The 24,263-nt window shown below is 40.9% G+C and overlaps 1 protein-coding gene across 15 annotated transcripts in view; it reads right to left on the bottom strand.

Moving 5' to 3' along the window:
- ADGRL3 (adhesion G protein-coupled receptor L3) overlaps positions 1-24,263 on the bottom strand; it is a 515,791-nt gene that overhangs the window by 267,571 nt on the left and 223,957 nt on the right. For all 15 annotated transcript variants that reach the window (XM_051790785.1, XM_051790777.1, XM_051790772.1 and 12 more), the window contains exon 4: positions 9,585-9,798. In XM_051790785.1, coding sequence (XP_051646745.1) covers positions 9,585-9,798 — 214 coding nt within the window. The remainder of the gene's footprint in view (positions 1-9,584; positions 9,799-24,263) is intronic.

Raw genomic sequence — 24,263 nt, forward strand, 5'->3', positions numbered from 1 at the left:
GTATTATCTTATACATAATGCATAGAAGATGGCTCTAATCAAATTCCATATCCTGCCCTTTCTTTACATCACAGATGTGGCCTGGCATTTCTTATGCACTCGGCTTACTGATACAGAAAATCCTTCTCCTGAATCATAATGGGCAGCAAAACCTTTTCTTGGGTCACTGCTTCCGAGAACTGCCATTCCTTCCCTCTTTTCCCCAAAGAGGTTGAAATAAACTTCAGGTTATTCCAGTAACCAAACTCATTCTTAAATTTAAGGACCACATTGAACTGATCATCCAGGAACATTGTCTGCATCAGTCTGTATTTTTTATGCTGACAAGGAAATGACTTGTGTCCAAGGCACACCTTTTGCCTATTTGCATTTGGTATCACAGAGGGATCACACGAAATGGAAAGCCAAGCTATGGATGCCAAACTGCAAGCATGCAAAGGTGAGTGGGGTCTGCAGAGTCCTTCCAGCCCTGCAAAGAAACACAGAAACCCCAGGGTGTGGTGTAAGCCAGTGCTGGTTTTACAAGTCTTGGAACAGAATATGGAGTTTAAGCTCCAAAGATTCCACAAATGATGCAGTCAAAAATGTGCTGAATGAAAGCTTTGAAATGTCCTAAAGAATAGACAATCCCCTGTGTAAAAACCCAATTTTGACCTCAGGCACAGACTGAGCTCTTTTGTAACATGAAGAAAGAAAGAAGCAAAAGAAAGTGATATAGATGCATTACTTCAAAGTCATCTTACCTCACAGCTCTCCAGACATTATTTCTATCCACAAAACTAACAGAAGGAGGATGAATGTATCGTTCTACTCAAAACAAAGTTTTGCTTTGTTATTTATCTTAAGATAGTGTAAGTCTGTTTAGCCTGAATAAACCTTATTTGCTATGCTCTACATAGATTTAAGCCTCATTTAAGAAGACCAAGCATCTGACAGCCAGTCCCTGTGATGGCCTCATAAGACTGCCATATTCAGGTGGACTGAAGATGCAGGACAACTAAGCAAAAGCACCTCTGATGTTTATCACTTCAGAAATTTAGGTAATGGGCAGGAGGTGCCATGAGGAGCATGCAGATGCCTGGCTTTAAACTTTGCTCTTCGGGCACCTCAGAAAACGCTTTTCATGGTCCAAAACCTGTTTCATCAAAAGCAGGGGACAGTACCCAAGGGCCTAAAGCTGCACCTTCACTGATCACCCTTCTTGCTGTTCCAGGACAGCTTTCTATGGGCCTGCACCCCCTTCCTGCAGCATGGTAATAAATGTAGCATGCATGTCAACCAGTGGACACCACTGTCAGCAACATATCCATCTTTGCTCAACACTTCCTCCCAGGGTACAAACTAGTAGCTACTGTTCTCAACAAGCCTCAAAATTTCAGAAAAAAAAAATCAGACGACAGCAGTATATTGCACATAGGCCTTCTCCCACTGGAAAAGCTACAAGCAAAAGGCTGCCAAAGGCTGTCCAGTTGCTTCCCCCTGACAAGGTGGAGCTGGCCACTTTCACACTTGTAAAGTAATGGATGGAGTAATCAACCTGGATTTTCCCTGCACAGTTTTCAGCACATCATGCGTTCAGCGATTCTAAGGCCACTTCAAGACATGATTTATCTAAGAGATTACCCCATGTCTTCTCTTTGTCAGTTAAGGCCAGTGAGGGGGAAAAAGAAATGAAAAGAAACATAACAAAACAGCTGGAAAAATGAAACGGTCTTAGAAAACAGCAAAGATTAATTCCTCCAGCTTCCCCTGGTCTGCACACTTCAAGGAGTCCTTTCCCTTTGGCCACAGGGGCACATTGCTTTCTCAGCTCAAGTCTGAATTTTCTCAAATGGCAATGCATTGGAGTTGCATGCTAACAGCAACCAAAACCCAGCAGGCACGGCACAATACAATCCTCTATTTTTTTATTTATTTATTTAAAGTGTGGTGTTTTATAGCTGGTCATGGCTACCAATTGGTACCCAGGGAAGCCTAAAGCACTGTTTTTCATCTACAGAGCCTTCCACAGTTTGGAACCTAATTACCTCCAGAAGTGAGTGCCTCCTCCTCATCTGTTACCATGGCAGCTGCAATCAGCTGAGATGTTTGGGCTGACAAACCCTGATTTACTGGGGTACCATGGCAATTCCAGAAGGCTGTCACTTTAAGAATTTACTCCAACAGCACTTTCAGGAAAGGAAGAGGTAGGATAAATTAAGACTGTATAGGTTGGGAAGTAGCAACCTATTTTAGAGTGATTCAACAGCTCAGTGCTTACAACCTCACTAGCACTTACAGTTCTTGTTCGGATATTTTTGATTTTTACCCCCTCTTAGTAATAGTATATGTGCCCTTGTCTCAGGGCCAAGGTTCAGGTAAGATTAACAGACTTCATTTTAAAATATCTTTCCACATGGTGAGAAAATAGATTGTTTAACCAAGTGGTGCAGCTTGTTTACTAACCTTTAAAATGAGAATCCAGGGAATGTGAGCTTCAGTATTCCCTGTTAATTTCTACTGGTTACAAAAACTGTTTAACTGAAACATTAGTATTTTTCCATATTGACGCTTTTCACGTGGAGATCTCAAAGCGTCAGACTTATGCTTCCCAGAAAGCCTAGCTTCCCATTGCAGCATCTCAGTCCTTCAGAAATGCACTTCTCATGCCATCTGTGTGGTAACAAATTTAGAAAAATGAGTAGTATCTTGGCAATCTTTGCAAAACATACTCAGGATGCAGAGGAGTGTGGTGGGGTTCCTACCAAATAGGGCATTCAGTATCTGAGTCAGAGGTGATGACAGCATATAAGCAGGGGGCTGTTTTCTAAGAAATATGCCATTAATTTTGTACAGCCTAACATGACTCTGCTGCAATTCATCTGAAGTCTTCTCATTCAGTCCTACTTATGGGCCTTCTTACTACAGAGCCTCCAGGTCTGCAGCTCTCCTTGTCCTCTGCACCTCCCCACACACACTGTGAGAAGATAATTAATATAAAAGACTCTACAAGAACATCCCGAAATTAGTATGTTCAAAACCAGTGGCCACTCTATGAATGATTAACGTGAATTATCCTATCTGTAAAATACAGATAATCCTGCCTCTTTATTTCCAAATGCAAGTGCAGATCATTGACATTTGAAAAGTGTCTTGAAAATCACAGGAACTGATAGCATCAATAACAGCACACCATGAGATGCAATATTATTACAATAATAATGGCACTCATTTCAGACTCCTGCATTTCTCAGGTCATCAACCAAAAACATTAACAAAACACAGCCCTTCAGGAGATGAAAAATCTTTGCAGTGTAATGCAAACTGGTTCATTCAATTTCTTTATTCTCACCTAACCCTGTGCAAAGTGTCTGCTACCATCCTTCCAACTACTGAGAGAGTTGTGAGTGCCTCTCCTCATGTAAAAGGACTAGGCCCTCTGATGAAACTAAATGGAAATCTGAGAGCAGTCCTACACCCTTAATTGTACTTTTTGTTTTGGGTTGTGGTTGGTTGTTTTTTTTTTTAACTCCAAGTCTTGACCTGGAGGCATCATCAATGATGTCAACACTGAAACCACAGAGACAAACCATGCAAAATCAGACTCAAACCTAAAGGAAATTAGCTCAGCTAAGCAACTGCAGAACTGGCAGGGCATGTAGTACCTTCTCCAGCTGTGCTCCTAGGGAGCTACCAGAAATTCCTTGGCTGCTTAGCCAGCAGAGGAGGGGACAAGAGCTGCAGCACCCACCTGACTGGCCCTGCCTTCCCCCTCACCAGAGAGCTGTGCTGGGGGCAGATGGCACTGGGATGAGCTGCAGTGAAGCAGAGGGTACACATCCCGCTGCGCTGCGCAGGCTACACATCCTCTGACCAAGGAGACGCAGTTTCTCTGTCCTGGAAGCAGTGGGAAGCTCTGGGCAGGAGGTATCTGGCCTGTGGGACACAAAATGGGTCCGGTACTCCCTTCAGAGGAGAAGAGAGGAGAGAGCTGAGCAGCTTTCAGCCCTCATCCCCAAGACAGAAGTGGCAACAGCAGCACACAAGAGCTCTGCAAGGTTGTACTATGGTGAAAGGCAAACACTGCTTGATTTGCAAACTGAGCTCTCTGATTTGCTGAGAGATACAAGAGTGGAAGGCTCTTGCTGGGGAACATCTTCTACATTCCAAATTTTGAAAAGGCAGAAAGAATTTTGCTTTGATCTTGAGAATAGCTGCTGAGACCTGTGAATATTTTTCCCGTCTCTTCTGTTATCCCTGCTGGTTTTGTCATTCTGTCATATTATTCCATCTCTCCTTTCCTTTCTCCAGAGTTAAGAGTAGCATACAATGGTTGGGGTAGACAAGGATTGGAAAAGCAAAAGGAAAGCCTTGCTCTTGCCTTTAAGGCAAAAAATGCAATTGTTTTGTGTGTGTGAACCTACGTGTCACATACTTCCTACTATTCCTACCTGGATTTCCCCTTTTCCCCTGCCCCTTTTAAAATTTAACATTAAAGCCTACAGAAAAGTTAAATGCAAAGGTGGTATCGGCAGCACCACAGCTCTGTGAACAGACATGCAAAACCTGATCCACCCATCTTCTTCCTCCTAGTGGCTCCAACCCAGGAAAGTACAAATACGGAACTCTTAAGCCCATGCCTTAAAAAGAAGAATGTGCTGGTGTATTTGTGTGCATTAAGGAGGAGGCAACTAAATGTTTAACTCCTGTGCCCACACTGCAGGTTTAAATTTGTGTGGTGCTGTTACGAGGCAATTGGCTCCACTGACTTGTAGTGAAACTACTAAGATGCAAAAAGTAATACACAGATTTTGCCTTTCTGAGCTGGGCATTTCTTTAGTGGAAAGCATATACAAGAAATTCAAGAGAGCGCACCAAAAGCTATTTTTTTTTCCTTTTTCTTTAGGGCATTTTTAATATACTAAACTGCAGTGTTAATGCTATAAAAACAAAGGTAACTCTTACGGGAATAGGAGGCTGCTTTTCCCCATTGTTGACAGAGAACCTTGGTTGTTTGAATGGATGATATGATAATTTTCTGGCACAGTTGCTCAAGGGAGGACATAGCAAAGACTCCCATGGTACCATGTACACAGTTTGCAATGGGAATGGTTAGAATTTAATTGTTACAGCCCTCAAAAAGACACTTCTCCAAAGCAAACATGCTACAAAATATATTTTTCTCTAATTAAATCAGAAAAACTTCAGTTCATAAAGCACACTTTCTGAGCTGTTACGGGCAGCAGTTACTTGGATGCTTGAAGGAGAAGCTGGCAAGTTAAAAAAAAAAAAAAAAAAACAAAATAGGCCACAGCAATTTAATTTTCTATAAAATAGCTCCCTACAAGCTGTTTAAATGTCTTTTACTTTAAGCAATACTCCAAAGATTTTAGAGATTTTCAGGGCAATGCTTGCAGTAAGAACTCCTTGTGTTCCCTCTGCTCAGGGGGCTCCACAAACACACCGTAAGATTTATGCCTTTCCCTTTCAAAATAACCTCATGTAGTCGTCTGCAAAAATTAATTTAAATAAGCACACAGAAGTAAAGAACAGGCTAGCTCAGGGTGTTGGGTTTTTTTGTGTGTTTTTTTTTTTTTTTTTTTTTGCAGGGGGAAGAAGGGTGGGCTGAGAGTGCAATCACTAATGTCTACCATAAATCTGCTCTCCTTCAGCGTCAGCTCACAAACTAACACCACCTCTGTCTCATACATACTTTTTTCCCCCATCTTTCCCTCTCTGCCTCCCCACAGCCACACTGTAATGTGTCTGAGTCGGCTGTATAGTGTTGCTGATTAAAAACTGCCAGTTGTTATGCAACTTATTATACAACCTACGAGGAGACTGTGTATTTACGAATGCAATAATTAATCAATGAGTAATAAGCATGCACTGCACGTATCGTTTCTCTTTTCATACACAGTTTCAGGTACCATGCAGGTTTACACTGCCATGACAATCTTCAGTTCCCACAGCTGCTTCCCCATCCCACAGTGTTGGCAAAGACAAGCTCACTGTATTAAAGCCTGCATTAATCTGCAAACCCACCCAAATACTGCTAAACTGATTAATTTTTGCAGGTAGAGGCTTTCAGAAGAAAATGGCATAGTTAGTGCCACAACTACTAGGCTGTCACAATTTTCCTTTTAAACTACTTTTTTCAGAGGCTCAGCTATGAAGTCTACTTGGAGCTGTGAGCTGACAGACTGGTTTGCATCTTAAGAACATATTTCATTTTAATGGTTTTATTTTTAAATTGTTTCAACTCTTTAAATTAATGGAGATTAAAAAAAAATGAGACTAACATAAAAATGCAAAGTAGAGTATTTTTCCCCTTTTTAGCTTGTCTTTTAACTAGAACCAGGTTATATTTATTTTCAAGAAACTCAATAGTACCCAATAAAAGGATTGCACACTTATTCATAAAAATTGATCATCAAATGGCTTAAATGGAAAGAGCCATCACCCTTTCCTGAGCCTCCCTACTGATAAATGGCAGCAGGCAAGGCCCCACAGATATTAAGTCCAATAAAGATTTGCTTGAGAAGTTTTCCCCTCAGTGGTCAGCTTCTATGACACTACTTTCTGCCCACTTGGAAACACAGAGATGCTTTGCTCCAGAGATGTGCTTCCCTGTCAAACTCTCTGCTAAGCCATTTGAGTCTGCACTGATTATACCTGGAGAAAAGGACTCAACATAAGTTTTCATCCCAGTGCCTTGGGCACACAACACGATAATGTGTCCTCCCTGACCAAAGAGCTAACGTCTATTGCACACTTGCTACGCGTGGGGACTGACTGGAAGATTGCAGAGTTCTGCATTTGGCTCGGAAGCTGGTGCCTGGAGGACAATAATACATATATATAAAAATATTAATACTTTGTAACGGCCCACAAAGGGATGACATGGTTTTATTCTGCCAATATGCAGAGGATTAAGGGTTTCTGCTTGAAGCCACTAACAACCTGAACATGAGAATTACAGTAATTCCACTAAAACCACACCAAATCCAGGGGACTGGCTGATGGCACGTTGTTACCCTTTCCACTTCTCTTGAAAACATAGCTGGCATAATCTATAAACAAGACTTCAACCAGCTATGCAAGGAGGTCCAATTCAAATGGTCTAATAGGAGCCACCTTCAGCAAAAGGGACGTGAGACAGGTCAGGATTCTGAGACCTAAATACTTGACATGGAGCAATTCTACGGGGAGGTCAAAAACAGCAGTTAGCATGTGAAACACAGATGAAACTCAAGTTTTCTTTTCTTTTGCTCACCCCAGACCATTTTTAGTGCAAAGCATCTCACAGCAAACAATCGTGAGATACTCCATTAAAACCTTGCACTGCTTTAAGCCGTTAGGTCACTACACAAACACTGCTGTCGTGACGTCAATTAGCAACACTTTGCCTATGTCAATACCATTATTAATATCTTGAAATACTCATCTCTATTGCTAATTAACAGTCAAATGTGGTGAATAATTATTCATGTATTAGGAAAAATTTACTGAATGCAATTACATGTCAAGAGTTGTAACTTATGAATCCTTCCCACAACACCACTTGTGCCAGAAAATATCCTTAAAAATTCAGCAACAGTTACAGGCTTTCCACAACCAGGATACCTCTAGGTTGGAAAAAACTGATAGGCCCTGGCTCTGTGTGGTGGGGGGGGAAACAGTTTTCCCCCTGCAGTTATAAAATGGTAAAACCCCAGGGGGTGGTGACCCTGGAAGTTTTGAAGTTTTATCCAATGAGCGCTTCTGCGAAATATAAACATACCACAAGCAAACGGAAGAGAAGGTTAGTTGTAGTTTGGTGGTAGAAGTGGTAGCCATGTTCTAAGGCCACAAGGAAAGTGGCTCGGAGTCACCTGGGGCCTCTGGGCACCCCAGACCCTGGCTGGGGGGGTGCTGCGGGGACTTGGAACAGCGTGAGGCTGGGCTAAGTATCTGCAGCTAGAAAGCTAAAAAAGGTTTTCTCCACTGTGAGTGAGCAGAGACAGAGCAGCGTCCAGAGACTGTGGCTAAGAGCCAAGAGATAACTGAAGCAGCAGAAACAGCATGCAGCTGAGTAAGGAAGACACCGAGTTGTCTCAGAAAAGCCGAGAGAGCAGCAGGGAGAGAGGAAGTTGGGGTAAGAATTGGAATAAAACCCCACACCCCTCTGAGACCTCCGAGAAAGGAGGGAGGTGGACTCCTATTAAGGAGAGGAGTCTTGGAGTGCTGCAGCACCAGAGAGAGAGGAGCTGAGAAGCTCAAAGACATCCTGAAGCTGGACCGGGACGGAGAAGGAACGCGGGGGGGTTGACCTTGGCCCCCCTCGCTGCTGCTGACAAGCCTAGCAGCCTGAGACAGAGCACAGGAGCTCTAGTAGAACTCTTGAGGCAAAGGCTTTCAATTGAATGGTGCCCAAGATGTTCTGACTCAGGGGTGAACCCCTGGGGAAGGGACTTTCACAAAGATGCCCCTGCATTTCGTGATATGCCTGTGGTGAAGCGAGTTCTGTCCCTGCTGGCAGTCCACAGGTGAGACCTTCGCTTGGAGTCGAAGGAGAGCCGAGAGGGGTGACAGGAGACCCCCTTGTGTCTTGAAGACCCTCGTTTGGAGACGACGGGCCAAGGGGTTTGGAGACCCCCTTGTGTGTATTGAGAAGAGATCCAGCTACAACAGTCATGTTACAGCAGCTGCATTGAGACAGAGAGACCTGCTGCCTTAGAGACATTGCTGCTCTGAAGAAGGGATCTGTCCTTCTTCCCTCCTGGACTTTTATTTGGAGGTGAGAAGGGATCTGATCCATTGTAAATACTGATCTATCATAGTAGAGATAGTTGAGATCGTGTGTGTAATTTATTATAATATTTATGTGTACAGCCATTGTAATATATCCCCTTTCCCCCATTCTAAGTCTCATGTGGTTGTCTGGAAAACACATCTTATACAAGGTTGAGATGTGGGAGGGGGCTTTGACTAGGGAATTAGATTTTTGAAGCTCCCAAACCATGACACTCTGCAATACAGGAGCCTGTCTACATGGCTTGTATCTCAGTTACCATTTCCAGATGGAGCAGCCACACTCAAAAGCTATAGTTATTATACAGAAATTTAGCAAGTCTTCTGCGAGAGTGAATACCAATCCTTGACTGGAAATTCAGATCCTCCCTAAAACTAAGTCTGGCAACACAAGGAATGAAGCAGACACTTTGTGTTTTCAAAACTGTAAATGTTATTCTGAACACAAAATGTTAATTGTTTGAAGGAGATTACTGGCCTTCTGTTTGAACATAGCACAAAAACCAGTGAATATTAATTTGAGAAAGACTGCACTTCTATTCTCATTAAGAGCCTTGATATTTAGGTATTTCAGAGGTAAAACTGGAGAATCAAGTTGACTGATCAGTAGTACATACAGCAAATGTCATTTATATTGCATGATGCTAAACCAACTCCGTTAAACCCACAGTTTAGCAACGATAGCTGTAATTCTGTGCACATACATACAAAGTACCTGCATTTTCTCATGCAAACACACACACACAAACTGGTGTGTACATTCCGGATTAAAAAACCAACAATCAGCAAACAAAGAATATTAAATACTATACCTTTGAGTCATAATCTTATAGGCATCTGGCAGATAACAGCGGATATTCTCCATCTGAGCAGGATCAGAGTCACAGATTTTATCGTCAGTCCTCCCGTAGTTGGCACTTTCGATCATGATAACATCTGTTCCCGGGCAGCGCAGCTCGATGGGGTAACTCTCACAGGACAGCTCCCTTCGGACCACAGCCATGGGGACCGGGGCTCGGCTGAAAGCTGCAAGGATTAACACAGGAACACAGTCAACATTTACTTTCCATGCTGAGGCTAAGATTAAAAGTGGAATGACGTTTAGCAGCAGGTTTTATCCATGTGCTGCACTGAGATAGTTTCTGTACCACTGAGATACAGTCTGTAGAAACGGGGTCCGATCGCTGGCTTGCTGCCTCTCCAGAGAAATTACTTCTCCACTCAGTGACTTGATTTTCTCATCTCAAAAAAACCCTGAAGAGATCCCTTTTATATAGGGCTTTAGAAATCGCCTATTGAAAGAGGTAAATAGCAACTATGGCACTGTTATTACTTCTACTTACCAGGTGAAACGCTAGTTGGTTTCGATATATAAAATTACAGCCCTGTGTTGTACTTGATCAGGCAAAGGAAATTTTATGACAATGAGCAATCCAACCACCAGGATCCCACCTGCTCAGTAAGACTGCACCTGTCCTACAGCAGATGTAATAACATCTGTATTGCTCCTGGTCCTTTTCTTGGTCCTTAGAAAATGAGAGGCTGATGGCTTTTGTTGTAGCCTGCAGCATGCCGGGGGATGGCCTGTGGGTTCTGGCAATCTTCCCAAAGTTTGGGCCCTGCAGTGATATTTTCCATGGAAAGGACAATTTATGGGACACTGCGTGATTTAAGTTCAGTCTTAGTTTTGTGTTGGATTTGCCTAGATGGTCAAATACTTGGCAAATACTTGTAAAATTAGAGAGCTCTCAGAAATCTTACCTGTTTTAAAAGAAATCCAGGCTACAGTTTGCAAAAGAAAAAAGAAACACACTTTGAGATGCCTTGAAAACAAAGCCCTAAAAGTATTAGTAAATAAACTCACTAGACAACAAGCAATTGTATTTCTCATCTTTACAGCATCTTTGATCCAAAGATCTTAAACAGCTTGATGAAAGTGAATATATTAATCCCCAAATATCCATATGAAGTAGTCTTTCTTATCTCAGTAGCAGAAGGGTTATGAGGCTTCCAGAAGATCTCATGGGAAATCCATGGTGAAGCTGGGAACCAAACAATTGCTTCCCAGCCCAGCACACCAGCCGCAAACTGAAACAAAAGTCAACTCTTTTCCTTACTTATTCCACAAGAATGAAAACTCACCCACAGCAAAAAGGCTTCCAGCTGCAGGGATGATGTGCCCTCCTAGCTACACATCGTACTACCTCCAACCACAAAACTCAACATACAAATCAAGCCTGTATCTGTGTGATGGTCACACAGCAATCAGTGAAGCTTTAACCCTCTAGCAGATCCATGGCCCATCTGACACCAAAAAATCTTTCAGCAACTCACTTTCCCTGGGCTCCATTACAAATACACCAAAATACCCTCCCCCCAAAACCAAAAATGCCATCCAGTGTTCTGCTGTCTTCTCCCAGAAAACTTCCATGTGGTACATGCATGCCAAGTTTGCTTATGGAAAACAGGAGCATATTGATGTTTCTCGGAACATCCCTTAACCATATCAAGGCTGTTCTATCTGTCTGGCGGCAGCAATCCAACATATTAATTTCCACAAAGCCTTCTATTCTTGTCAGTTGTCTCATTTACGTATTACTGGACAGATAAACATTCCCATTTCTGTAAATTTACAGGGATTAGTCAAATATCAGATCCTTACTGATGCACCACAGTTAAGGACTAATTGCCAAACTCCCAAGACAGACATGAGCTTATTCTTGAATAATAGCTTCTACAATTGGCATAGTTTTAGGGTTTGCATCACGTAAGATGCCCTGGTTTCCCTGACATTGGAGAAATAGTTTTACCCTGGGCTCATATTGCACCATACACTTGTGTAATGCAGTAAATTCTTACTGCAACCAACTTCTCCTGTTATAAAAGGAGGGAAATGAGGACAAGCATGAACCTCTGAGATGCAATACCTCAAACCTCTAAGATGCAATACTTCATTCTTACCCTTGTCTTTATGTCACTAATCAACATCAAGGTAAGTGGAGGAAGGATGGGACAAAGTTAAGAGACAACATTTGATCAAAGAGATAAGCCAGCCAGAAAGACAGAGTCAGCAGAGTCCAGCAATTTTAGCCAGCCCTACAAACAATATCAAGAGGTATTAAGTCCACTTACAGGGATCTGTCCACAGAAGCCTGCAGCAGGCTCTGCTCTGTGATACGCTATGGCAACAGGCCAGTGCTGACCAAAAAACTTCTGATGCCAGGCTTCTCATTTTGGAAAAGAGCTATGGTGAGCTCTCTTTTCAAGCCTGTTCTGTACTAAATCTGAGCAGATTGGTGACATGGGAGGCAGAAGGTTTCTAGCAGCTTTTGGCAGAACACTGAGGCCAAGGGCCCTCCCTCCTCCTGCCATGTGCTTGGATGACTCCTATTAACTGTCAAAGAAATGACAAAATGAGATTTACAGGCAATATTAACTGTGGGGAGCTATGGTTTGGCCCAGCCCGGGGTCAATTTGGATCCTTTTCTCTGGACAGTTAATGTATGCTATACAAAGGGCAAAGACAGTTGCCAATACTACTTTACTTTTTACAGTTCCCACTACAGAATACAAAACTCAAACTTCTGACCCACACAATTCAGAAAATATATTTTTGCTCTTAATTCCTATGTTGGTTTTTTTTTTTTTTCAGTAACTATTCTATATCATCAAAGAAAGACATTAAACACATGATGGCTGAGGAAAACCCTACTTAAAATCACAATAATTAACTGCCTGAGAATACACTCATACAAACCTGGTGTATTTGTCAAAAAGCAATACTGTACATATGTAGCTAACTTTAATGCTTCCATTTTGTTGGAAATAAGATGTTAGGAACTGCTACCAGCAAATGACAAAGCTGTTAAACATGTTTCTATGGTACACTGAGAGCACACTTCTTGCATCTTGGGCATGTCTCCTGTACAAGAGACTCTCCAGCACTGATCTACTAAAATTGCATGTATGTCAGTTTAAAGTACCCCCCAACCCTAAAAAATCCAAACCAAAACTGAACGCCCCTTCCCCAAAGTAATAGCTCATGTTTCTGCTAAAGAATCTCTGGACAGGTGAAAACATTTCCAGATTTGGTTTTCAGTTTCCTGGAATTCACCTTTTTGCTTCTCTCTTTATCACTTGCCTGCTTGCCATTAGAAGGACAGCTTTCACTTACAGACACCTCCCTATGGTATCAGAGTCAACATTTAAATTTATTTTCTGGATATAAAGCATAAGAGCAATTTGACACCCTGGAAAAACTGTAGAAGTAGCTGAATAGTGTAATACAACATGATCTCCTATCATGCTTTCTACTAAAGCAATAGGCACGTGTTTTCCATCCTGACATTGTCCACCAAATCACTCGCTCTGGATGGCTTTTTCTTCTACCCTGATATCTGCAGCAAATACTCCAAAGTGAGATTAGAGCCTGGCTGTTTATCTTCTTGTAAACACATTTCTTGATGTTGTGTCCCTATATGATAATCTTACTTAATCATTTTTACTGGTTTTCCTATAAGGAGCAGTGATGTTTTGCTTTTTGCCATGAAACAAGATACATCAAAGCCCATCTGTGAAATACACAGCACGATTGTATTAATTCATTAATACACTTCTCTCTTCTTTGAGCAGCTCCCTATCTTTGCAGTCTCTCACTGAGCTTCTTATTTAATCTCCTAAATAAGTGACCTAATTGTTGGCTTGAAGTCAAGAGGAGCCGATGGCTGCTCACTACTTTGGAAAACAGGTGTCTTTTTCCAGGATCCTATGTGCAGACAGCCATCTAAATACAGAACTTAAAAAGAGTGTTTTTCAAATTCTTTAACATTTAAATGTGTGCCAACTTGAGTTTTATAAGTGCAGCCATTTGGTGGAAAATAATCCTCCTGAGCTTCTGCAGAGCAAAGTGAGAGCAGAGGGTGAAAAGGCAACAGATAATGACAGGATTTTATCTGGGCGATTTAGAACTTCTTTGTCTCTGCTAATTTCAGGAGCTGGAAAATTAAGTAAGTCATCAAAATCTTGTGCTTTTTCTCCCCCTCGCTTTTGACCTCAGAACATAATTGCCTCTTGTCATGCCTGCAGGGCATGGGCTTGTAGTTATCACTGTGTGCTTAATCAAATGCCAAAATAGTCTTTAAATTATGTGTCTTCTTGGCTGCTAGAGACTCGTTGAGCTCTGTTACATTTAGAGGCATGATGGTAGTAGATGTACTTTTAAAAGAGAAGTGTGGGTTGATGCTTTTAATTAGGTTTTATACGCAATTTCCCCAGCAAAATCATGTTCTGGTTCAGAATTTTCAGACTGAAATTTCAGTGCATATTTAAGGGCAGTGAAACAAAAGCTGGAAATGCAGAGATAATTATTTTCACAAGCTCTGTATATGATTTGGTCTGCCCAGCTAAATACCTGACTTCCTGTTCCCAGGCACAAACATAGCATGCCGAGGGAAGAGGTTTCCTACTAATTTGGAGGAATGCTTCTCTGTTTGTAATTTTGCAGGACTTAATATTCCCACCGTTCACCTTGACTCTGCGGGTGTTAAAAAAATCAGAAAGTAATAATAATTAAAAAAAAAAAAAAAAAAAATCAACCCTCCCCTTATTCTCTAGTCCACTCAGGGGTAGGTAGGAGCAGAAACCCCTTTCAGTCAATGAGTCAAGAGGCTTTGTAGGACTGTCACTCCCAGACAAAAAGCACACACTTAAGTGATTTTCTAAGTCAGGGCCCTACTTTTCTCTATTAAGATATAAAGTCTCCTCAGTGCATATTTACAGTATGTAAACATTGCTCAGTATTTCTTCTCCGTTCCTCCTCTTCCTTAATCCAAATTATACCTGGTCTCTGATCTCAAGAATAATATTAGTAGTAAACAAAAGCTCAGGTTAAAGACAGTGACAAAAAACATTTCTCCAATGTACAATACTCCCATTCCCCATTATCTTCATTGCTCACAAATGTCAATCTAGTTCTGACAAGTTTAAAAAATGTTTAGTCCAAAGTTCTCTGAAATCTTATGATTAATATGGAAATACCATTCTCTTTCCCCCACTTTCTCTACAGATACTGACAACAAATAAAAGAGCAAAGACCTCTGTCTTTTCTAGAGGGATAGGGTAGAAAAGCCTTTCTTCTACTCTCAGCCTGCAGCGGGGTTAAAGGTCCATCCTACAGACAATGGCTGGTGCCAAGACATTGCAGCAAATGCTTGCAACATCCATATCCAGCTCCCCTGGGGAAGAAATGAAGGCTGAGTGCAGCCAGCGTGGCCAAACAGCTGAAGCCATCAGCAGTGCCATGCTGAAGCTGGACAGTCCTGGTCTCCACTCCTATCTCTCACCTCTGTGCCTCAGTTGATTGCTGTCTCATCTATAAAAATGGGAAAATTATCTTATCTCCTCCATTAAGCACTCTAACCTCCTACAAAAAGGAAGATGAGAACTAGATATATCCTCAGAAAGTGAAGAATCTGGCTTCTTCCTGAGATTCCCCCCGTCAAGCAAACACCCACATCCTCCTAGACTATCCTGGCCTTTCTTACTTTATAGAAGATATCAAAACCAATTTGTAACTTTCCTTTGGGCACCATCACCAGATGTAGTGATTCCCTTACCCAGCAAAGAGCCAGCTATGAACAGACTTCACAAACTGCAAGAGCAATTTCTTATATGGTGGGATGGTGTATACAAAAAAAAAAAAGACAGGAGACAAACACAAGACTGTGCAACACCCCAGTCATAGCAACTAAAGAAAAGCTAAAAAAACCACAAAATCCTCACACCCTTCCCTGCGCATTTTATGTGGAAATTGAGATTAACTATCCATAAATTGCTTAATCTACCTCCATTATAACATTCAAGTGGCCCCTGCTAGGTATTTGCTCCTAGGCTGTATGAGTGAAAATACAATAGATATTCATCTGCACGTTTATATCTGATGCCCTCCTCCACAATTAAAAGGATACACAGGAGAAGGTTGCAGTAAACATAGAAGGAGTTTTCTATAGGGACTGCTAAAACTCACACACAGGCAGTGAATTTTCTAAGGTGACACAGCCAAGGATACAAACAGGAGCACCAAAAAGAAGCCTAGGCAAGTCCCAAACTCCACATCTCTGAAGCAATACTCTGCCCACACACACCAGCCTCATGGGAAGTACCTTTTACTTCCATGGCAGATCTCCTTTCTCATTTCTAGACACCCTAGAGGTCAGATCTCAAAAGGATGATGCACAACCACACTTTGGATGCCCAGAAAGCCCAGGGACAGCAGCCAGAGGATTAAGCACCAGACAGCTACATCCTGGGGTACTTCTACTATTCACACTTCATGCCACTGATATTCCTCATCTCCTTGCCATGTTCAGCAGGTAAATATCCTTCTTCTCTACTCTCACTCTCCCAAACCCTAGCTTAAAATATGGAGAAGCTTTCCTCATCAGTAAGAAGCATTAGATTCTCTTAGACTCTCTTAATGTTAGAGTAGCTCTTCCTAGAGGGATAAAGAGAAAAGAAATTCACAGAAAATAGGCAAAGAGGACTGGTGAATGATCACCAGAAAGAGGAAAGAACAGTGAAGTGGATGCATTTGCACCTAAGGATGAGTGTTCACAAGTGAAGTTGGTCATAGCAATGCCCTATGAGGAAAGAAAAAGAAGTGATAAAAGAACAAAACCCCAGAATCCAGACTGTAGCCATGAATGGAGCAGTAGGAAGTAGCTGAGAACATGTAAAGGCAGACTAACCCAGAGAGACTCAAATCAGGCCTGCGAGAGAAAGCAGTGCAACAGCAGTACTGTGCTTTCTTTGTGATCCTCCATTCCCATCTTCTGGGACTCACGGGCTGCTGTCTCATTAGTGAGTGATGGGAAACTGAGAACTGCAACAAACATTTCCTTTGACAAGGACTCATCTTCACAAATTTCCCACTTAGAGAGAGGTGAGTAGCTCTGAAGCTAAAACTTACACTGGAACAAGGCATCACCAAGGGTCACCCTCCATGCTGCTCAACAGACAGTGGTCTAGGGTAAGTCAGCCTATCAGGATAGTGTTGTTGAAGGGAGAGTGGATCCTGCTTCCTCCCCAAAACAAGCCAATGTTTCAGCTGCTGGTTGTGCATCCAGTTCTGGTGCTTGCTGGACTCTTTCTCAAGACTGGGCAACTCAATAATTCACCAAGAAACTAAACCAGCAGGGAGAGGAGGTGGGGAGGGAGCAGTTTCTGCTGGACTGGTAGAGTTGAATCAGCTCAGAAAAGGTTAGCTAAGGTCAGAGAAAGAAAGCAAAGGATTTTTAGAAGGAAGGGACGCTGAATTTAGAGTGCTTTTCAAAAATACATGACAACCTATCTTCAAATTAGAGGTCAGAAGCACAGTCCCAGCCTGAGCTAAATGTCACTAATGAATTTAATTAAAGCAGAAGCAACAAGTTAAGAACAACAGACAAATAGAACATGTTCTCCAAGGGAAAGGTTGAATGCAAGTTCATTAATATTTAGGCCTCATCACAAGAAAAAAGCTATTCCCAAGTACCTTTTCCTTTGCAGTGGATCATCTAATTTGTAATGAAAGCCACACATGAGAAGATACTTGGATACAAATGTTCTTTAAATTCATAGGCTTCCTTTATGTGAATTAGTTTTCAAGTGTAAGAAAACAGTGGACAGACAGGGCAAGTGTCAGTGCTTAAAGCTCTGCACCAGTGCATAAGATCTATAACCAACCCTTATGCTAAACTTGCCCTCCAGCCTAGCAGTGACTTTACTTAAAATATGTGGCTTTCAGATCGTGGTCCATAACATTGAGACATTTGTATTCTCCACAAAGGAAGCATTAGGTTCTGAGCCATAGGGACCAGTCCTTCTTACAAATCCATACACCACAAATTTCACTGGCATCTTTAGTAAGGTAAACATGTCATTTATTTCTTACCCAACTCAAAGTTACTGTTGCTATAATAGGCCCTTCACTATCTCAAAAAAACCCCAACCCAAACCAAACCAAACCAAAAAACAAACAAACAAACAAACAAAAACAAACACCAAACCAAAAACAAATCAGAGAAGCTTTGACTTTGGCACTGCTGAACAACCTTGATGTCTCAAATTTAATGCAGCACAAATTAATGTGGTGAAGCAAGTAGGATCTGAGTAATAAAAAAATTTGCCCCATTTCAAATTACTCTACTGTAGCTTTTTACTGTAGCCATTAATAAGGTTAATTTTTTTTAATCTCAGATAAAAACTTTTATAAACCACCATAGTAGGTATAATCATAGAGGCAGTTAGATAAATGATTATCAAGGGTTTAGCCTAAGAACATTAAGGAAAAAGAATCTGTTTATAATTTTCAGATTTCATATTAAATCATAAGCTCATTTAAAATTATACTTTGTTATTGTTTCCATTTAAAACACTAGCTTAAATTCCTACCTTTTTTAATATAATGCAAAGATGGAATAATTTTCCTGTTACCAGCAGAGCTTTTTTAGGTGTGTCATCAGAATGGGCTTCAGTAGGGTTTAGTTGTGTCCCCAGATGGATACTGCTCAAGTGCTGAGGACATGCTCTTCCACATCATTTGTACCACTGTGAACTGGGAGGTGGCAGCCCTGGGCCACAGGAAGCAAGATAAGGATAAGCTGGAGAAGGCCAAGACCCAAATGCATCCACAAAATCAGAGATGGTCTGCCATGGAGGATGATACAGAGGCCAAATTTGACTTTTATCTCATCAGAGGAGGGAGGGAAAAAAAAGGGGGGGGAAGAACAGGGAACCCCAAAGACAAAACCACACCAAACCAACTAACCAACCCCAAAACACAAATGTCAGTAAGAGACTCAGTGAACTCACCAGGTTCAGAAATCATTTTAAGGCTGTTGAAAATCAGACAGGTTAGATATATTCAGAGCTTTGTTGAAGAGTTGCAAATAATAGATTCCTACCAAGTAACACCTCCTCAAAGTTAAAGTTTAATTTTGATTTACAGTTCCCTGAAAAGCCTCTGAAGGGAAACATTAAAGCTCTTGTAGAAGTATCTGCATTATTACAGAAATGATGAACGGCAGAGTGAAGATTACTTTATGCTGTTCACAGACTTGTTTACCAGAGTAGTAAATCTATTTTTAACTTTGTATTGCCCAGAAAGGAGAAGTATGTGAAATCTGAAGAACTGTCCAGAGAAAAAGACAGGCAGGCAAAAAGAAAGAGTTTTTACCAAAGTACTAGAGCCTGTCATTCAACTGTCTGTAGAAAAGGCTGAGATCTCAAATATTTATCATTTAAACCAATTGCTTTACATCACCAAAGGTCAAGAATGACTCCTTCAGAGTTCATTTTATAAGAAGTTACCCAGACCTTTGTGACTAGACATCTTTAAGAAGTAATATGGCTAAACTGTAGATCATTAAATAAATAACTGATTTTTCTTGGTGTTTTAGATACCACAGCTCCTTTGAGTTTCTGACATAAATACAAAACAGAGAATTTGTTCTTTCCAATAGCCATAAGTATGAAAGTTTTATAAAGAAGTCTGAGACTGCTCTAAGACCTTGACTTCTCAGAATTGCATGCCATTATATATTTATTTTTATATATATATGCACGAGCTTCTATAAAGGCATGATATCCTGTGTAACAGGTAAAATGGAAAGTGTAGTTTTCTACACGGCAAGATGGCATTTGGGGTACCCTACTCAGCACACCATAAAAGCCACTGATTTTTAGATACCAGTGAGTGCTTCTTAGGAAGACCCGTGAGTAATCTACAAAGACAAGCCAGTCCCCTGCTGCTGGATGAGGTTTTCCATGACATATATGAGCTCCGCCTCAGGTACGGAGCCATGGGATGGATCTAAGATCCTTTTTGCCAATACACTAACAAGAAGTACAAGTAGGCTGTGGTAAGCCATTCTTTGCAGTCCTCTGAACCATTACTCCCCAGATTCTGATGTTAACTCCCCCCCTCCTTTGACCTCAAAAGATCAAGGATTTCATTAAGAGTTGCTAGCAGTTTCAAAGAGCTGCTTTGAAGAAGCATACACACTTATCTGAAGAGTGATCAACTTTATTTACTTCCCCTCAATCTTAACAAAAAAGAACAATAGGAGAATTAAATTTGGGGAATAAGTTGAAACATGCACACTTGCTCCAGGTAAAAATATATTCCAAGTAAAAGCAGATTTTCAGGGAAATCACGTATTTTTGCCTGCAGATACCCCTTCTCCTCAGAAGAAAAGAGCAAAACATTAAAACTAATGAATTAAGTCCACAAAATGGTTCACTTACTAGGAAACACAACTAAGATCTTGAGTGATGAAGTTTGCTATTGTACCCAACTGCTCACAACAAACACTGTGCTTAATTATTTTCCCACCCAATGCAGCCTGTGCAAATATTGCTCTAGAAACACTATATACCTAAATATGCATGCATATATACATATACACATATATATTGTGTACATATACAGATATATATACATATACACATCACACTGCCCATCTCAAGGTGAATCACAAAAAAAAAAAAAAAAAATCTGAAATAATGCTCAGCTGTAGGTTCCCAGAAATGCTCTGAACAGATTAACTGTTTCCAGAAGAGTCAGGTGAACAACGCTGCACCATAGCTGAGAGCTTCTGGTCTTTGTAGTAGGGAGGAAATGCACATCCCATGGCACCACCAGGACTGCCAGGGCACAGCAGTGTGGTCAAACTCACAACATTTGTATCTTCAGTACATGCTCTGAATCCTGACCTAACACACCCCCCAGCTGAGGTGTTGTCCCAGGAGACATGTTACCACTCATTTTCCAGTCCAGCCTTCAAAGTGGTTACCAAGTGACCAAAAAGCATTTAAAAAATCAGCAATAATAAGTATGAATAGTCACACAGACATTGTGCTCAGGAAAAAAATCCAACCCGGTACTGGTTAAAAGGAAATCCTATTTTATTAAAGTCCCTGCAGCACTGGATATCATGATTCATTACTTGTTCTGTGGGAGACTGTGGGGGTCGTTCACAGACACCAGTGTGTACGACTGAACAAAAAGAGGGTCTGTGCCCCAAAGGACACTTTAAAGAGAAGAGGAAATGTGTGAAGATTAGGAGCAAGAGCTACAGTGGTACAGAAAAGGATAGTCATGTAGCATGGGTTACAAAGAGGTGCAGATACTATACTTGAGGGTACAATATTCACCAGCTCAACAAAAATACTGTTGGAAAAAAAAAATTATCTAACTTGCTTCAGGAGAAAACCACTGAAAACAACTATGATGAATGGAAGACTTTTTTATCCTTTTTTTTTTTTAAACGCAATCACTAAACTTGTTTTAAATTGTCCTTCTCCAAGAGGTAGATGAAAGAAGTAAATCTTTTCCTGATCTCTCTGGCAGCAAAAACCAGGATCTAATCGCCCAACAAAACCAGAGAGAGATAGGTGGCCTAAAGGCAAAAATGTTTTTAATAAAATAACCTGATGAAAGAGGCCATTCCTCTTCCCCTACAGATATAGGGTCAGAGAGAGCATGACTTTTTTCAAACCCCAGACAAGACAGTGCTTCCAGGACACAGGAGAATGCTCAGACAGAAGGGTACAGAAAGGGCTCTTGGAAAATCAGCAGGCCAAAGCTAATTCAGGCACGCCTGGGCACTACAGCTCGGCCAAGCAACAGCATCCAGTGCAGTTTCCCTCATCAGTGGGAAGAGACACAGAATCCAGCACCTTCAACTGAGCAGTCCCTACCAGCCAGGAGAGATTTGGGAGACCAGAATAACACTGACCTTAGGCTTACAGAGTCCTGGTTTTGACCCCTCAGGACAGAAGACAGTCTAGGCAGCTTCACTCAAGATTGACTGAGAGTGGCACATGGGTGAGGGTTGGGGTGCTGCTACATCCAGGGCTAGGGATACCCTCCAACAAGACTGGGAGGCAGGCAGCCTGCAGGCACACAGACCCCCACCCAGCACTGACTGAGGCACTTGCTAAATGCTCTGTGCTGTTTCTCCCTAAAGGGTTTTGAAGGACTCTTCAAAGTTAGAAAAAAAGCACCAGGGAAAGGTTTCCAGAGAACGGTTTCTGGGAGATTATTAATTAAATTTCGAATGTAATTATGTTGCAGTACATTTAAGTGCACTTTATAAATAGGAACTGACTTTTATCTAACAAAGGATCCATTTCAAGCGCTTTTCCTCTATCTATAATATTCATTTCCTTTTCTACCTGTTTCAAGCATTGTTCTTCTAGAGTTATTTATGCTGCACATACAGAATTTTCTGTGTTTTCTAGGAATAAAATTGTTCCATACTTCCATCACCTTGTGTTTCCTCTTCATATTTGTGGAAAGCATTCTGCTGTCACTGCTCTCCAAGGACATTTTTTGAGTACAACAAAAAAAACTCATAAAAGAAATCAGATTTTTCTACTTATAGTTCTTCTATGCCCCCTATTATTCTGTAATAAAGCTCCTTAAACTATGTAGGGTAAAAAAACAGCTTTGAGGGGCTGAGGGTAATTACCTGGGCAAAATACAAAGGGTCACTGAGCAAGTTGGTTGTTAAACCAGTCCTCTCTAGAAAAAATAAAGTATTTTTTGATGCACAGTAATATTTGCCCTTATTGCTTTCAGGTGGAGATGCTAACACACAGGACTCTGTACTGGTGGAGGTTTGCACTAAGGACCTAATTCCAATAAGGAATGAGGGAGAGAAACTCCCGAATATCTCTCTGCAACTTTTTCCCCCGCATTAATATCAGGGAAGTATAGATCTGGAAATCTCAAACCATGACTTGCAAAACCATTACAGTATTGAAGCCTACTTCTGATCATTAAAAGTTAAGGCAATTTTAGTGAGACTGTCTCTGTGTAATTTCATATAGGATCCCGTTCTAACAAATAATTTGATCACAGAAAAACAAAACAGACAAAAATAAACAAACAACGGCAAAACCCCAAACCAAAACAGAAACACACAACAAACAAACAAAAACCCCCACAGATGTCTATGAGCAAATAACCCTGAACCAATGTAACTTGGTAATCAAAGTAATTCACTGTCCTGACTAGTAACACATATACTTGAGAGTTTTACCCAGGATAGCTCCTCATAGATTAAAATATTTCACATAAAATTAAACAGAAACAAAGATTTAAGATTAAAAACACAGACAGTAAATTGAGAAGTCTGTTCCAGATGACAAAATCCCCAACTCTGTAATCATGAGAAAAAGCTTCTTTTGTTAAATAGTCTACCCTCATTTAACAAAAAAGAAGACAAAGGCAGCAATGTAGTTAACAAGTACAAATTACAGTTTGGAAATACAAACATTTGTAGTGCTAAAAGCTCAAAATACAAATGAAATAACTGTAGACCATCAAACTCAGAAAAATTATGCTGGCAAAATTTTTAAAGCAGCAGCAGTATTTTTAAAATAGTGAGGTTTGTGGGTAGAAGACAACCAGCTATCAAACACAAAATGAACTTCCTATAAATATTCAGTAACTCACTCCAATCTGTATTTGGAAAGAAGCAAACAGATGTATTCATAATTCACAATGATAAAGAGATGCTTTTTGTTCTAGCACATATCTGGAAAGATATAATAGCAAACAGACCAATATTTTTCATTCTGAAGAATGGGAGCTTGGAAGAAACCCACATCCCTCTTAGGAACCCCTTGCTGTTTTTTAACTTGATTTTGGAAACTGGCACATTGCTACTAACAAGCTATTAGAACATAAGACCAACTGCACACAGGAAAAATGCATTAGCTGTTGCTTCTTAAAAAGTAATGTAAATGTGGAACTGTCATCCCTGCTGAAGCATTTCTGGAAGTTCAGTAAGAACCTCATCAGTCCAAAATCATTCTACACACTTCTTGATGATCTGAAAGAAAATAAACTCAAAGCTTGCCAAATTTGCAGTCAGTGCAAAAAATTGATGAAATGTTAAGTAATGACATGGACCTTGTCGGTTTTGCAGATTGATCTATACACTGCCTGAGCAGACCGTGCTTTAACACAGACAAATACGAGTCCATGTAGGAATACAAAGAGTGCTCATTATGTGAGACCACAGCCTTGCTCTGAAACAAGACTGTTTTCATAACTGATAAGAATTTGAACGATACACAGTAGCTCAAAGGGCAAACACGATCTCTGCAAGTATGAGGTGGTGAATAATAAGCAGAAGTGGGAAGACAAAATTGCCCTGCATATGGTATTAATGAGTCCATTACTGGAATACGTACATTGTGGTGTCTATGCTTCAGAAAGGTTGTCAGAAGCTTTGAAAGGGTTTGCAAAACAACTTAAGAAAATTAAAATAAAAAAAAAATCATGTAGAGCCTGGAAAGCCAGTTTTACAAGTGAGCCACCAAAGTCACTTAGTCTGTTTAATTAGTCTAAGAGACCATTGTAGTCTGCAGGTATCTACCAAGGGAAGATAATTTCTCTTTATTCTAGTAGAAAAAGGCAAGCAAGAAGCAAGATCTGGAAG

This window comes from Manacus candei, unplaced genomic scaffold, assembly GCF_025592945.1.
Source record: "Manacus candei isolate 608988 ecotype Guabito, Panama unplaced genomic scaffold, ASM2559294v1 h1tg000028l, whole genome shotgun sequence".
Classification (NCBI taxonomy): Eukaryota; Metazoa; Chordata; class Aves; order Passeriformes; family Pipridae; genus Manacus; species Manacus candei.